The 16,620-nt window shown below is 38.6% G+C and overlaps 1 protein-coding gene across 1 annotated transcript; it reads right to left on the bottom strand.

The window, feature by feature from the left end:
* Positions 1 to 5,399: 5,399 nt before the first annotated feature.
* LOC148128324 (vomeronasal type-2 receptor 26-like) lies at positions 5,400 to 14,172 on the bottom strand. The gene is made up of 8 exons (XM_087934073.1): positions 14,139 to 14,172; positions 13,002 to 13,071; positions 11,777 to 12,022; positions 10,793 to 11,084; positions 9,668 to 10,504; positions 7,783 to 8,001; positions 7,138 to 7,267; positions 5,400 to 6,304 (listed from the first exon to the last, which is right to left on the bottom strand). Exons 1-8 carry the CDS (start codon positions 14,170 to 14,172, stop codon positions 5,400 to 5,402), a joined length of 2,733 nt encoding a protein of 910 aa, XP_087790199.1.
* Positions 14,173 to 16,620: the final 2,448 nt, after the last annotated feature.

Genomic DNA, 16,620 nt, shown 5'->3' with positions numbered 1-16,620 from the left:
CTATGTACCCTCAATCCAACTTGTAAAAATACACTCAGTTCAATACCATGATCCCAAAGACAACATTTAAAATGAACAAACAGGCAACCCACTATGCAACAACAAAAAATCACAATGCAGCTCACAAGAAATTGGACCGTGTCTCAGTAAGAACCACCAGCCATTCAAATAGACCGAAACCAGACCATGACTCAGCAGTGTCCAAACAAACAATACTAATTTACATCACACAGATGGTACTTAAGACCATACCTCAGTAAAAACAGCCAATCAAACAGTCCAAAGTCATATCATGACTCAGAAGGAGCCAAATTGCCAAGCTCGGAGCTCACACCAACAGCCCAACACTCAATTCATTTTAGGCTTGGTTTATGTTTCTATGGCTTAGCATTCTTTGTGACTCCACCCCATTTGTTTCATTTATCATTTGTTGCACTACTCAGCTTGTTATGTGAAGACAGCCTCTTTCAACCACAGCACACATAGCAGGGTTCAGAGTGGTCCTCATGGGCTCCTGATCTGATATTCATCAGATTTTTCAGCATCAAAGGACAAACGTTGGTCTTCTCTGAAGAATAAAGTGACCAACCAGGGCAGGTGATTCCTTCTGCATGGCTCTACTTGGTTAAGACCTGCATTCTGCATTTGGCAGCAGAATCAATGAAATTTTACATGGTTGTGATAGAAATTATTTATTCATTTCTACAATGGATTTGTTAATTAACAAGACCTTGGGCCAAAGTAACTTTGAAATGGCAGGTAGCCAAGTATCACAGGAGCAAAACCATATAATTAAATTTGGAAAGTGGCACTAAAAGGTTTCTATATATAGTATTCTGATAAAATTGGACTTGAAGAAACCATGATACAAATGCCCAATGAAAAGAGAACTTTTTGTAGTTTAAGAGTTAAATATTTGGTGTTACTCCTGATTCCTCATATCTCCACCAAGGGAACTTGTCTAGTTTCTGAGACAAGATGGTCACCATGTTATGATAGAAACCACAAAATCAAGTATTCAAATACTCAAAGGTTTCTTTTCTTTCAGATTCTTGCCTATTTGAGGAATGTGCAGTTCAACAACAGTGCTGGAGATGAAGTCTCCTTCTCAGAAGATGGACTGGGAACTGGTCGTTTTGATGTTCTCAATTGGGTTCTCCTCCCCAATTGATCTTTTGTCCCCATGAAAGTTGGGCAAGTAAATCCTGAGGCTCCCACAGGTCAGGATTTCACTATTGACTTTGATGCAATCGTCTGGACCACAAAGGTGGGTTGCTAAAAAAGATTTGTTCTCTTCTGAGAATGCGGAACATCCTTCTAACTTGAAAAATAATGAATTGAGTCAGAAATTATGGCAGTCACTTGGTGAAAAAATCTGCCTTGCGTGTAACATATTTGAGTTCTGATTTGCATTAGTCTACAAACGATTGGAACTAGGAAGAACTTCTGCTTAAAATCCCGGAGACAATTACAGGAGGCAACAGTGAGTGCCAATGAGTCTTTGTATCACTGTCAAAAGCTTTGTTTTGCAGGATGAAACCCCACTTACAATTTCCAGTGTCCATGGGAATATCAGGAATGACACTGGCCTGAATCCCCCAATTCTGCTCCCGGCTTCATGTAGATAGGGGTGAACCATTTCTTTAGAAGAGATTCTGAAAACAGAAATAGGAATATGGAATGGAACTGAAAATGTGGCAATGGATTAATGAAGAATGTTACTTGCTTTCTATGACTATGATCATGATTTATCACTTATAGCATTTATGTACACTGAGAGCTTATGCACCGAGGACAAATTCCTTGTGTGTCCAACCACCCTTGGCCAATAAAGAATTCTATTCTGTTCTGTTCTGTTCTGTTCTGTTCTATTCTATTATTCTATTCCATTCCATTATTCTGTTCTGTTCCATTCCATTCATTCCATTCCATTCCATTCCATTCCATTCCTTCATTCCACTATTCTATTCTATTCTATTCTATTCTATTCTATTCTATTCTATTCTATTCTATTCTATTCTACTCTACTCTATTCTATTCCACTCCACTCCACTCCATTAAGATCATCTCAAATATTTCTCTTTTCTCTTTTAGAACATCCCCTTTGCCAGGTGTGGCATAAAGAGGTGCCATGCAGGAGAGAGAAACCAGAGGGTGAAAAGTTTTGCTGCTACCAATGTGATGCTTGTCCAGAAGGAACTATTCTAATCAGACAGGTAAGCACACATCAAATCTAAACCTTCCAGAATCAAGGAAGCCATTCAGTAGATCAAAATACGTTTTGTTATTATCGATAAATAATATTTAGCATAAAATTGACATGCACTCATATTTTTCAAAAGAACCCTTCAGGTCACAGATCTAAACCCTCCTGGCTCCACAGGCCTCCTTTCCCTCATCAATTCCATCCTCATCAATTCCATGCAGGACAATTTAAAGCCACAATTGATAAATCCGTAACTCCTGTTGCCGCTCCTATGGTAGCATTAGATTGGGAAACCAATATCCTATCATTTTCTGAAGGAGCATGAAGGGTATTCAAGATTTAATTTTCATTATTAAAGATGCAGTTCTTCTGTCAGCACTATCCCTGAGGAGATAGACCTGCTATATGTACTGTATGTCTCTTAGAGCAGGAGGGAGCAAAAACAGATTTGAAGTGCAAAGGCAGAGATAACCAACATATAATCCACATGGAAACAAACAGTGTTCCAGGTAACAGATCTATCAGTTTTCTATAGTATAAAGTGGCAGAAGAAAACAGGTGAGTGTCTCAAACTGAAAGCTACAATAGTGATGGTAGTGCCCATTGAGTAGATAACTGGAACTGAAGTTAACCTTGTCTCTGGCTAACCTATGCCCAAGATCATCAGGAATTAAGGATGATTTGCCCTTTCTGAAGCCCCATAAATTACACAGTGGGTTATTTCATCACTTCCTTTGTAAGTAGGACAACAGAAGAAAGCTGACAACCATATCATCACTGTGGGAGAGATAATGTATATGGTAGTTGCTCAAGAAATCCTTAGACAAAGACTTTTGATTTCAGATGCAGCTCACTGTGAACTTTCCCCAGAAGACCAATATCCCAACAAGGACAAGGACCAATGCATTGCCAATAAGATCCAGTTCCTTGACTATCAAGACACCCTGGGATACATTTTAGTTTTTCTTGCTCTTTTTCTCTCAGTGATCACAGCTAGTCAAAACCTATAGCTGGTGGCTCTTCCTAAGAAGGATAGAAGTTCACCTTGCCATTCACTCAGTTTACCAGACTGGCAGGGTAATATATCACAGAATAGTGACCTCCAATGTCACCAAAAACCTTTAACTTGTCTTTGAAAGATTAATCTCTCTTTTTCCAGGTTGGTGTTGGCTTTGAGTCCTCTCTAGGAGAGAGAAGAGTTTATCCTTCCTTCTTATGGATTAATCCAAAGCAATTTCATCAGTATGTGGATTTAGTCCAGCTGCTCCTGTATTTCCAGTGGAACTGGGTTGGCCTGGTCATTTCAACCCTGATGCTGACGTTCAAGGAGAAGGAGATTTGCCTGGCCTTCACTGAAAGGTTCAAATTGGATGATACTCATATTACAATGAAAAAATTACTTCACATTTTTTTTATTTTTTTTATTTTTGTCAATTGCTTACAAGAAAATAGATATAAGTAAAAGTATAGTTATGAATACATGGATACATATAAGAAAAACAAAAATAAAAGAAATAATAGGACAGGGACTGCAGGCATGTTGGTGTGCTTATGCACTCCCCTACAGACCTCTTAGGAAAGGGGTGAGGTCAATAGTAGACAGTTTAAGGTTAAAGTTTTTGGGGTTTGGGGAAGAAACAGCAAAGTCAAGTAGAGTATTCCAGACATTGACCACTCTGTTGCTGAAGTTGTATTTCCTGCAATCAAATTTGGTGCAATTAACCTTGAGTTTGTATCTTTTGTGTGCTCTTGTATTGTTATGATTGAAGCTGAAGCATTCATTGACAGGTAGGACATTGCAATATATGATTTTATATACTATACTTAGATCGGACCGAAGGCGGCGTAGTTCGAGGTTTTCTAGGTCTAGAATTTTGAGTCTGGTGGCGTAAGGTATTCTGCGACGAGTAGAGGAGTGGAGAACTCTTCTTGTGAAATACTTCTGGACTTTCTCAACTATGTTAATATCAGATACGTAATGTGGGTTCCAGACTGATGAGCTGTATTTGAGTATTGGTCTAGCAAATGTTTTGTATGCTCTAGTTAGTAGTGTAATATTACCAGAGAAAAAGCTACATAAGATTAGGTTCACAACTCTTAACACCTTTTTGGCTATATAGTTACAGTGGGCTCTAGCACTTAGATCACTTGAGATGAGTACTCCAAGATCCTTGACAGAGTTTCGATCATCAATAAGGTCTTGACTATTCAGCCTGTATTTTATTTTCTGATTTTCTTTTTGCCAATATGTAGGACAGAGCATTTATTTGTTGAGATTTGAAGTTGCCATTTGTTTGACCATTCTAATACATAGTCAAGGTCTTTTTGGAGGGTAGCAGTATTGTCTGTGGTGTTGAATAGCTTTACATCATCAGTGAAGAGAACGCAGTTGCTCTTGATATGATCACAGAGGTCATTTATGTAGAGTGTGAAAAAAGTTGGTCCTAGAACACTGCCTTGGGGGACACCACTGTTGACAGGTACAGAATTTGACAGGACACTCCCAATTTTGACCATTTGTTGTCTGTTTGATAGGAATGCTTCTATCCAGTTATGGAAGGAAGCTGGGATGATTGTCATGTCCTGGTAACCTTGCTTGAGACATATACTCATAAAAGGAAATATTATTGTGATGTTGGACTGGAATTGAATTATGCCTGTGAACATATCACTCACATAGCACTATTGTTTATTGAGGAGTTACAAGAGATGAATGGTGCAAGACATGATCAAAGTACTTCATATGCTATTGATATTCTTCACTCATCCACCCCAGGAAATAGACCCATATTGATGATACAACACAGCATAAATGAGTGCTTGGGGATTTAAACTCTGATTTAAAATTAGTTGAATAATAATAGAAATTGTATAAAGCCCCAGAAATGTATGGGAAACAAATATACAGGCTTAAAAACACTAAACACAACCCTTAAAAAATAACCTTTAAAAGAAATCCATTAAAAGGAATAAAGTGAAAAAAATGTCCTCCTTGAATTAATAAACACAAGTATCACTGAGGACACTTCGAAGACTGATGCTGGCAACTAGAGGCTGGCAGATTGTTACTGACAGCAGGTGCATAAGAAACAATTATAGGACAAATTCTTCTTTATGACATCATTTTTAGATATCTATGACTATCTAAACATACCACAAAGACAAATATAAATGAGGCAACTCCTTACATTAGTTAGACATTTTTGTTTCTTACTATATTTTCTCTACAATTCAGATCAGGCCTCAGCAGAATAATGTAGCATTTGGGGAAAAAGATACAAGACAAGAGAGCAGCTCCGGAGGCTAAAATGGAGAAGATCTCCACTGCCACCATGGACTTCCCTTTGGTGCTCAGGTAGGTGGGCAGGAAGGAGATCCAAACACTGCAAAAGACTAGCATGCTAAAAGTAATGAACTTGGCTTCATTAAAACTATCAGGCAACTTTCTAGCTAGAAAGGCCACTGTGAAACTGATGAAGGCCAAAAAACCTAGGTAGGCAAGGACTATGTAAAACATTAAAGCTGAGCCTTCCTTGCATTCCAAGATGATTTCACCATACAAGGAGTGAAAGTCAAAGTTGTGAAATGGGGGAGAGGTTCCCAGCCAGGTGGCACAAAGGACTGCTTGGATCAGGGGACAGGCTATGACAATAGAGTAGGTCAGTGGTTTTCCTAAGAGTTTCCTTGTCTTGTTCCCTGGCTTGGTGGCCATGAAGGCCAGAACCACCATGACAGTCTTTGCCAACACAGAGGTAACTGCAAGAGAAAAGAGAATGGCAAAGGCAGATTGTTGGAAGAGACAGGTGAGCTTCCCTGGTCGACCAATGAAGAGGAAGGAGCAGAGGAAGCAGAGCAAGAGGGAGGCCAAGAGGATGTAGGTGAGATCTCGGTTGTTGACTTTGACGATCGGTGTGTCATGATATGTACAGAAAATTACCAGGACTGCAGAAGTGATCACTGAGAGAAAAAGAACAAGAAAAACTAAAATGTATCCCAAGGTTTCTTTATATGCAAGGAAGTGGATCTTCTTGGCAATGCATTGGTCCTTGTCCTTGTTGGGATATTGGTCTTCTGGGCAGGATTCACAGTGAGCTGCATCTGAAATCAAAAGTCTTTGTCAAAGGATTTCTTGAGCAACTACCATGCACATTATCTCTCCCACAAAGGTGATATGCATGTGACCTACCCACAAAGGGAATCATGAAATGACCTACTGGGGAATTTATGGGACATCCAAAGGAGCAAATAATCCTTCCTTTGTGATGATGCTTCTTAGCCAGTAATGAAGTTTTGTTAAGTCCCAGCCATCCATTAACTGGTCACTTCCATGGGGGATGTGGTTTTCAGTTTGAGATTATTGCTTGTTTTCTCCCTCACTTTATAATGGATCCCACAGAACAGTGACAGATCAGTTACCCAGGAATTCTTCTATTTTGTTTTTGTATATATTATCCCTGCCTTAACCTCTTTGCTTTGTGCTTCAAAACTGTTTATTCAGACTTTTTTTATCCTTCCTCCTCTATCGAAGAGAGATAGATCGATGGATCTCCTCTTTCACTGCCAGGTCTATTTCCTCAGAGGTTGATAGAGCTGATGGAAGAAGCATGCACTAAATGATAAAAATTAAACCTTTGGACCACACACCCCACTTCCTCAGGAAATGATTTGAAGTTGGTTTTCCCAATTGGATGTTAGAGTAGGAGTGGAAATGCATGTTGGGGATGAACAAATTCTGTCCTAAATCTATCCTGCAAGCAATTGGTGAGAATTAGGAAAGGTGTCCTCTGTGATAGGGCAGTTTAGTGAAAGGTTCTGCTGAAAAGTATGAATGGATGTCAATCTCATCAGAAATAACATCAATAAAAAAATAGATTGATTTAATGAATGTCTTCCTTTGATTCTGGATGATTAAGATTTAAAGTCTGGTCTACCTGTCTGATTAGAAAAGGTCCCTTCTGGACAAGCATCACACTGGTAGCAGCAAACTTGCTTGCCCTCAGGAACTCTTCTCCTCTCTCCTGCCTGGCACCTTTTCCTGCCACACCTGGCAAAGGGGATGGTCTGAAAGAGAAATACCAATGAATTCTTCAATTTGTTCCCCCATTCCTATTTCTATTCCACATCCCCATTTCTGTGCTAAAAATCTCTTTTAACCAAATTGTCCACCATTATCTACCAAAAACTAGGAACAGCTGCTGGGGGATTCAGGACAGTGGCACTCCCAACCTCCCAACAGATGCTGGAGGTTAGAACTGGGGTTTCATCCTGCAAAGTAAGACTTGTGACTGCACCAAAGCATTTCTAAAAGAACCCTGAGGGTGCAACTAAGCAGAAATGGTCCATGGAAATTTCTGTTTCTTGATGTAATTGCATCCTGCGATTGAAACAATCGTTGTTGCCTTTGTGAAATGAAAAAAAATTAGAACACAAATGTGTTACATGAAAAGCAGATTTTTCACCAAATGACTGCCATGATTTTGGACTGAATTGATTCTTTTTCAAGTTAGAAAGATGTTCTGCATTTCAGGAAGAGAATGAATCTTTTCCTGTACTTACAACATTTCCTTGCACCTCACCTTTGTGGCCCAGACAATTCCATCAGACTTAATGGTGAAATCCTGGCCTGGGGGAGCCTCAGGATTCACTTGCCCAACCTTCATGGGGAGAAAAGATTGATTGGGTAGGAAAAGCCAATTGAGAAGATCATAACGAGCAGATCCCAGTCCATCTTTTGAGAAGGAGACTTCATCTCTAGCACTGTTGTTGAATTGCACATTGCCCAAATAGGGAAGAATCTGAAATAAAAGAGACCTTTAGAAATAGGAATATTTGGTTAGAGCTATGGTTATGGCTTCTGTCACAATATGGTGACCATCTTGAGAAGATGAATTTATGTCTAAAAACCTAGAAGATTCCCTTGGTGGAGAATTGAGGAATCTGGAGTAACACCAAGTATTTACTCTGAAACTACAAAAAAGTTTTCTTTATCGTTGGTTCTTTGTATCATGGTTTTTTAAATAAAGCTTTATCAGAATATGTATACTGAAAGATTTCAGTACTACATTCCAAAATTAATCATGTGCATTTTCCTCCTGTGATATTTGATTCCCTGTAGTTTTAAATATTGACTTCGTCCTGAGGTCTTGTAACTGATATATTCATTTTAGCAACAATTAAATGATTTGTGTGGCAACAGAGTACAATTCCTTTGATTTTATCTAGTTGACAATGAAAATAGAGTACAATGCTGGAACCATGTTTGATGAGAAGGAGTCAAGGTAAAGGAAGTGCTTGCCCTGCTTTCTCTCTTCACTGTTCAGAGAAGTTCAATGTCTATCCAATAATGCAGAAAAGTCTGATTGGTTTGAGACAAACAACCCAATAAGACTATTTTGAGTCCTGCTTTATGTGCTCAGGTGGACCAAGACTTTGCTGGAGTCACACAACAAGCTGAGCAGTGCAATAAGTGTAAGGCTGAACAAATAGGGGGGTTACCCAGGATGTTAAACTATAGAAACATAAACCAAGGTTAAAACAAATTAAGTGTCTTTCTACAAGTTGGATTCGGGTTACGTGCTGAGGGAAACAGAGGTTGTTCTGCAAATATGCCAACTAGGACTTCTTCTGACTTCTTGAAGCTTCTTTCTCAAACACAACCAGATTTGGTCTCAGTTGACTTCTACTCCCTGTCATGGTTACCTGCTGAAACCCAAGCAAAGATTGAAGCCTTTCAGGACTTTACAAAGGTATTTCTTCATTTTTCCTTCTTTTTATAATAACTTTTATTAATTTTCTATGAATTAAGTTTCTTAGTGCTTAATAAACATCGTGTTGTCTGGGTATTTAATTTGCTTAAAAATACAGATTCCATTTTTACTCTCCAACCATTGGTAAAATAAGTTCCATGTCTGATCATATTCTGTGTCTTCTTTCTGTTTAATTTTCAATGCAAGTCTATCCATTTCTGCAGGGTCTAGTATTGTCTTGACTATCTCTTCTTCTTGTGGTCTTTCTTCATCTTTCCAATGTACAAATATAATCCTCGCTTCTCTTAAGTCATGTAATACTAAATACATAATTTTCTGATCAAATTTTTCTGGTATCATCCCTAATAAAAACAGTTCAGCTTTAAAATCTACATGTTTCCCTATTATCTTTTCTCGCTGTCTGTGTACTTTTGCCCAGATTTTTTTTATTTTAGCACAAGTCCACCACATATAATAAAATATGTCCATCTTTTGATTACATTTCCAATATTTGCTAGACATTTTTAAACATTTTAACTAACATTTACTTCTCTTTTCCCCTCTCTCTAACCTCTTCCAACAAACATTATTCTTAATTCATATTTTTCTAATAATTCCTTTTAATGTGCATTGATATGATAACATGTGGATATTGAATCAGTAACTGAAGAAATGCATATGGGAATCTTCCTCTCTGAGAAACCACAGAAATTACCTGCCATGATTGGATATTTGGGGTCCTTGTTCCAAACCTCATCATGATTGGTCGGGCTCTGGATCTAAACATTGCGTGTAATGCATGTGCCACAGCATAAATGGCATTGTAGATATTGTAACTTTCACCTGTCATATTTGTTTCAAAAATGTAATTGAGTAGATTCTGCACATTCTCCTTTCCTGTACATTGTTTTTCCCCATTTGGAGGGATCTTTCCTGCTTGATGGATCTTGCAGCCAAAGACATCTTCCCACCATGTAGGGAGAAATATATCTCCTTTTGGGTTCAAGGGGTCTAAAGACAGAAGGAAGTGGCTGAATTCTGAGACATCCCCGGAGTGGTCCCTGAAATGCAAGACTCCATGGAAAGACTTTACCAATAGCAATATGTTCTCAGATTCCTCCACACTAAGTTTCCAATGGGAGGTTAAGATCCAAACATTCTGAAATGTTCTCTTGCTCTCATTTTCATGGACAAACAACATTGTCTGTACATTTAAACTACAATCATAGTCTCCAAACACAAGAATCACTTCAGTTTTTGACCAAGTATGGAAATTGAGAACTATTTTTTTCATTATAATCTCAAGATCATGTGATTTCAACCTTTCAGAGAAGGCCAGGCAGATCTCCTTCTCCTGGAGCATTGGTGTCAGAGTTGAGACAAAACCTTCTCCCCTCTCATCTTCAGGAGCCAGAAGCCCAACCCAGTTCCACTGGAAATGCATGAGCAGCTGGACTAAACCCACAAACTGAGGAGATTCCTTCGGATTAATCCGGAAGAAGGAAGGGTAAACTCTTCTCTCTCCCTGAGAGAACTCAAAGCCAACACCGAGCTGGAGAAAATGAGATTCTTTTTTCAAAGACAAAGTAAAAGTTGATGTTCACTTTAGCAGTCACCAGTTACACATTTTTATTGGTTGAGGTATGTTGGAAGACAAGAGAAAAAAAATAACAATCTGATACAGAGAATAAATGGCACTAAAATGATGGCCACCCTTTAATAAAGAATTAACTAAGAGTCACATGCTCATGATGTGCCCCCCCAAACCTCTACCTCTTTGCTTTTGAGTAACCTTCTGATCTCTGTCTACTCCATATTGTATCCAAGAGAGCTCTCTTACCTGGGGGACCTTAAAAATGCTGAAGATGGAGTCCATCTGCCTCGAGGATTTGGGATTGAGACCACCAATGATGGAGAACAGAGTGTCGTGCCGGCCACATTTGTAATTTGGAACCACTTGGCCTTGTGAGGAGAGCATGGAGAGGCTGTTTAAGGAAATAGACATCTGCTTTTGGAAATGGCCATAGATGTTGAAGCCAAGGGTGATGTTGGGGAGCAGAAAAAAATCCTTATTGACTTCAGAGATAGCAAACATTAATGAAAGGATCTGCTGGTAGTTACTGGGGATGAGCCTATAATGAGAAAAACATTGGGGAACATTACAATTAAGGTTATTTGCTTTTAGGGTTTGCTTCAGTGTTTGGGTTGGGCAGCAGCATCCAAATGTTAATGGGTTTGTTTTGGTTTAAGGATCTTTCTCCATTAAACTTGAATGGCTTTGTGAGAAAACAGACAAGCCTTTCCATCCATATCATGGGCTATTTTATACCCCTCTGTTATTCTTCCCATCTTCACTTTACTCCAATGGTTGTAATACTTCCCAACCAATCTTCTTTCACCCAAATAATTTAGGGTCTCTCTTGGAGCAACTTCTTCGGGGTGGTAAACATTGCTGAGTACAGGACTACAGTGGGAGTCACCTCATAGATGTACTAAAGGCCATTATTGATGATTCCAAAGCTGAGAGGGATTGTTGTAACTCCTGAACACTGGAGTTACTGTCCAGATTAATAGTGAAATTCAAATTCTTCACTATGCCGCAGTTTCTAATGTAGTCTTCATGTTTGTTGTTTATCATCTCTGTGAGGAAGAGATTGAGAATTCCAGCCTATTTTAGGAGCTTGCTACTTTATTGAACTAAGCACAAGATGTCTACTATACTAGGACAGTGCAGAATACTAGAAGAAGTATTTCTGAATGAAATCCTAGAATTTAAAGCAAAGAGACCTTTTATCTATATGTCTGTCCTCCAGCTGAAACTTACTCATTATTTGAAAGAAGATTCGATGTATTAAAATGTGGGACAATATAATCCACATTGCCTCCCAATGGCAAATTGCCACCAATAATGAGATCACCAGGCCTATAGTAGCTTCCATTTAAGTCGATATAATCCTTGAACAAACACATGGTTTGCAGCCTCTTTGCTTTCATTGGAGCCTGGAGCCAGAAGAGCAGCAACATCAACCATAGCATGACTCCTGCCCAGTCGTTCTTATCACCTTCCCTCCTAGAACAGAAATCAAGTTTTACACAGAAACTGATTTTAATGTTGAATGTGAAATCTCACTGGAACTTTAGCAGATCAGACACCATCTATGCCACATGGATGACCTCAGGACAAACTTATAGCAACAACATTTCTTCTTACCTGTCTTTGGGCTGTGATTACAAAGGAAACAAAGACAAGTGAGTCTCTTCAAACCCAGGAGCGAGCTCTTTGCAAGACAGGCTAAGGTCTCATCTTCTGCCCCCATCTGGAGAACTCAGACATATTTTTAATAGCTTGGAAGTTTATGTATCTAGAAATCTACAGGGGATACACTAAGAATTACTGTATTTCTGATGATTGCAAGGAAAAAATTTTCTATCCTTGTAGCAATTGCTTCTCATGCACCCAAATGGAAAAAAAAAACATGTTTGTGTTTCTTGTAATGCCCAGAGCAGATGGAGTCATGCTGAATTTGTGAATTTGACTTCTGTGAAACTGACCCCGTTCGAACAAGATGGAGTTTGGCCAGGGCCATAGTAAGAGTGGTAATGGGGTTTGGTGGCACATGGGAATCAGATGTACCCTTGTAACTATGAGCAGTAATGCCAATGCTTGAATGGAAGTACTAGGTCTTTTTTTAATAATGACATGGCAGTGGATGAAATTAGAACCTGGTGTAACAGTTTCTAATCTTCTGATTCTCTCCTTCATCTGATGGTTGTAACATTCAATGTTGGTTGTTGGGAAGATATTGGGCTCAGTCCAATGACTTTTAGGGTGCATCAATAAAGCCTTCTCAGTCAAGGCTGAGTAACATTCATATGCTGATGATATTCAGTTGTATAATCACCGACTGACTAAGCAATACTGCCAAGGATTTTCCTTAGTACACGAAGGATGTTCAATGGGGAGTGAGAGTCATGGTTTAAATCATAGGCTGTGTTAACAGAGGGATAAAATCAAGATCTCATGAAATGTTAGTACCACTTTATAGTACCTTGGGAAGACCAGACTTGGAATACTGCATTGAGATTTGGTCCCTATGACATAAAAAAGATGTTGAGGCTCTAGAAAGAGTGAAGAGAAGAGCAACAAAGATAATGAGGGGACTGGAAGCTAAAACGTTTGAAGAACAGTTGCAGGAATTGGGTATGTCTAGTGTAAGAGAGAAGGACTAGGGGTGACATGATAGCAGTCTTCCAATATTTGAGGGGCTGTCAAAGAGAAAAGTCTGTTAACCTCTTCTCCAAAGCACCTGAAGGCAGGAGAAGTAATGGATGGAACCTTATCAAGGAGTGATCCAACTAGAACTAAGGAGAAATTTCCTGACAGGACAATTAATAGAATAGAATAGAATAGAATAGAATAGAATAGAATAGAATAGAAGAGAAGAGAAGAGAAGAGAAGAGTCTTCTTTATTGGCCAAGTGACACCAAGAATTTGTCTTGGTGCATATGCTCTCAGTGTACATAGCCCAAATATATAATAAGATACGTTCATCAAGAATCACAAGGTACAACACTTAATAATAGTCCTAGGGTACAATAAGCAATCAAATCATACCAGGAAACAGTCAATAAAAATCATTAGGATACAAGCAGCAAGATTACAGTCATACAGTCATAAGTGGGAGGAGAGGAGTGAAAGAAAGGATGGGAAGACTGTACTAAAATCATAAATTGCAGAGATTTATTAAATAAAAAAGGAGAATTAAAAACTAGGAATCAACTACAACTTCAGGAAATTGAGATAGAATGGTGGCCCTATCTACAAGTACAAGCACATTACAAGAAGGACAAAGAACAATTCAGCTTCTATATAACTGAACAAGAGCTAGATAAGATATGGCAAGGAAAAGAGAAAAAAAAAGATTAGCAAAAACTGTAAATGTGTATTACACTATAAAACGAAGGAGGAAACCGTTAAATAATGCATGATAACTTGGACTAAAAATGTGGGCCACAATATTAACTTATACCAGTGGGAACATCTTTGGCAGATAAACTATAGGTTAACGATGTTGGTCTCTTATAAAGAAAATTTATACAAAATGTTTCATCGCTGGCACTTACTGCCAGCGAGGCTAGCCAAAACATTCCCTAACATGACACCCAACTGTTTGAAATGTAATTACGATCAGGGAATTTATTTCCACATGTGGTGGACATGCCCGCATGCATGAACATTTTGGCAAAAAAAAATAGAACTTGGATAGAGCACATAACAGAAAGTAAAATTCAAACCGGAAATTTTTCTACTAGGTGTCTTAGAACCAAATATGGAAAAGAAACATCAATACCTGATTTTGCCTATTATAACTGCAGCTAGAATATGTTTTGCTCAGAATTGGAAATTGGCTACGACCCCCACAGACAGCAGGATAATCAGTAAAATACAGGAATGTGCTGAGATGGATAGATTCCCCAAACTGCTAAAAGATAAACAAGACAGTGAATATTACAAAATATGGTAATATTCTGGTATGATTGGCTAAAGAAAAGGTGATCTCTGATGACCCGGTAATATTTGAATAATAAGAGTAACGTGTAAACAATTGTAAATAAATTATATATATCCATATAGACTGTTTAAAAGAATGAAGGAGTTATTATGACAATTTATAACACGCCATCAGAAGGAAAGTACAAGTGTATCTGTTGCTCAAACAATGCTGTAAAATGTGTATACATGTTTTTAATTTTATAAATATTGAATAAAAATTATGAAAAAATAAAAAAGAAAGGAAGGATGGGAAAATTAATAGCAAAAGTAATAGTTATGCAGACTTAGTAAATAATTGACAGTGTTGAGGAAATTATTTATTTAGCAGAGTGATGGCATTCGGGGAAAACTGTCCTTGTGTCTAGTGTGTAGTGCTTTATAGCGTCGTTTTGAGGAAAGGAGTTGAAACAGTTTATGTCCGGGATGTGAGGGGTCTGTAAATATTTTCACAACCTTTTTTTGACTCATGCAGTATAAAGGTCCTCGATGGAAAGCAGATTGGTAGCAATTGTTGTATCTCAATAGAAGGGCTTGTCTCCAGAAGTTGTAGGTGCTCCAACTCTAGAGGCTTTGAAGAAGGAACTAGACAACATGGCATGGGGTCTCCTGCTTCAGCAAGGGATTGGACTAGAAGATCTCTAAGGTCCCTTTCAATTCTGTTATTCTATTATAACATGAAGAACAAGAAAAGTTTTTCAGAATTGCAAGATTGTGCTAAAACAAAGCAGTTGTGAATAATTGTTCCTCCCAGAAGTGGAACTTTTCATCTTTGATTCTACAGGACAGTTCACTGTCCCTCTTAGGACTCTTTTGCAATCTAGGGTTTTTGTGGATTATTAGTTTCTGCTCAAGCAGCAACATGGTGGCCATCTCAAGAAAAGACTTTCTGAATGTTGTGTCAGGTGTAAAACATTGAAACCACATTTGAAGTTCCAATTAGACTGATTTCTAACTGGAACTATTCATGCCTATCCATAGGAAGCTAATAAATGAATGTTTAGTACTATCTTGGTGTTTGATAAGGGTCAATGAAATTCAAGAGGGACTGGACTTAGTCCAGTTGCGGCTACATAAAGTTTCCCCTTGATTCCTCTTTTGTCTCCATGCTCCATTTCTGTTACTCCTCCTTACAGCTTCAGTTTGTTAAACAGAATAAAATTGAGCTGTGAAGAGTCTGAATGTCCACGAGAATAACAGAGAGGACAGAGGCAAGAGTGCTGGAAGGGAGGAGGCCAAAAGTCTTCTGTTATTGGGAACAAACCCACAGCAGAGATTAAGCCAGCGTAAATCATCCTTGAGAGAGGGGACACTTCCCCTACCTCTGAAAGAGGACTCAGTTTGACTCCTACTCAAGAAACAATGGCTGGACCACATCATACTGGACTATTTGGGTGGTCCCTGGATGAATTCTCATTTCAGTGAGGTTCCAGGATTGGGTGTGGGATGGAAATAGTATTGGTTGCACATTGAGATGAACTTAGGAAGGAGCAGGATGAGGGCAGTGCATCCATTCCAGCTCAACATGGTCTCTTGATAGTCTTTAATGTCATCAATTGTCAAGTGCTGGGAATCAGGAGTTCAGGTGACCCAAATGAATATAAGGTTATTGTATGCTGATGATCTCCAGAAGAATCTGATCTACTAACAGTGAAAGGAAATTTGGCAGTAAATAAGAGTCAACATAATTAAAGGAGGGCTGGACTTGGATCTCTTGGAGACTTGAGATGAATGGAGCATTTGAGCCCTCCATCGGACTCAGCCTTGTCAACTCCTACCTCAACCCTGGTTTCCACCTGCATTGGCTCTCTTATAGGTCTTGACAGTCCTTAAGGAAGATGATCAGGACTGTAGATAAACACTGATATTGAACCCAATCCTTTAAAACTCTACCTTAAAAATAAACTAAATAAAATAAGGAACAAAATAAGAAAATTTCCTCCTTGAAATAATAAACACATCTTTCTTTCCCAGTTTAACATTTTTATTAGGTCATAAGATCAAATACAAAATACAAAATAAATAGGTAGACACAGTATAAGGGGGGAGGGGGAGAGAAAAGTGAGGAGAAATTGGGGAAAAGAAAAGAAGTAACATTGAGTTCCGATGCCCTCTGT

This window comes from Pseudonaja textilis, chromosome 1, assembly GCF_049901715.1.
Source record: "Pseudonaja textilis isolate UNSWEBS1 chromosome 1, rPseTex1.2, whole genome shotgun sequence".
NCBI lineage: Eukaryota > Metazoa > Chordata > Lepidosauria > Squamata > Elapidae > Pseudonaja > Pseudonaja textilis.
Note: the sequence above shows the minus strand (reverse complement) of the source record. Positions and strands in the feature narration are given on the sequence as shown.

Bases quoted from the DNA above. Each gene is read 5' to 3' on its own strand.
- LOC148128324 (XM_087934073.1), bottom strand. From the start codon at position 14,172: ATGTCCACCACATGTGGAAATAAATTCCCTGATC. The intron at 12,023-13,001 runs GTACTATAAAGT...TTTCTGTTCTAG, and splicing joins CCAAGTCTGGTCTTCCCAAG to GAGGGAAGGTGATAAGAACG. The intron at 10,505-10,792 runs GTAAGAGAGCTC...CATTTTCTCCAG, and splicing joins GCATTTTTAAGGTCCCCCAG to CTCGGTGTTGGCTTTGAGTT.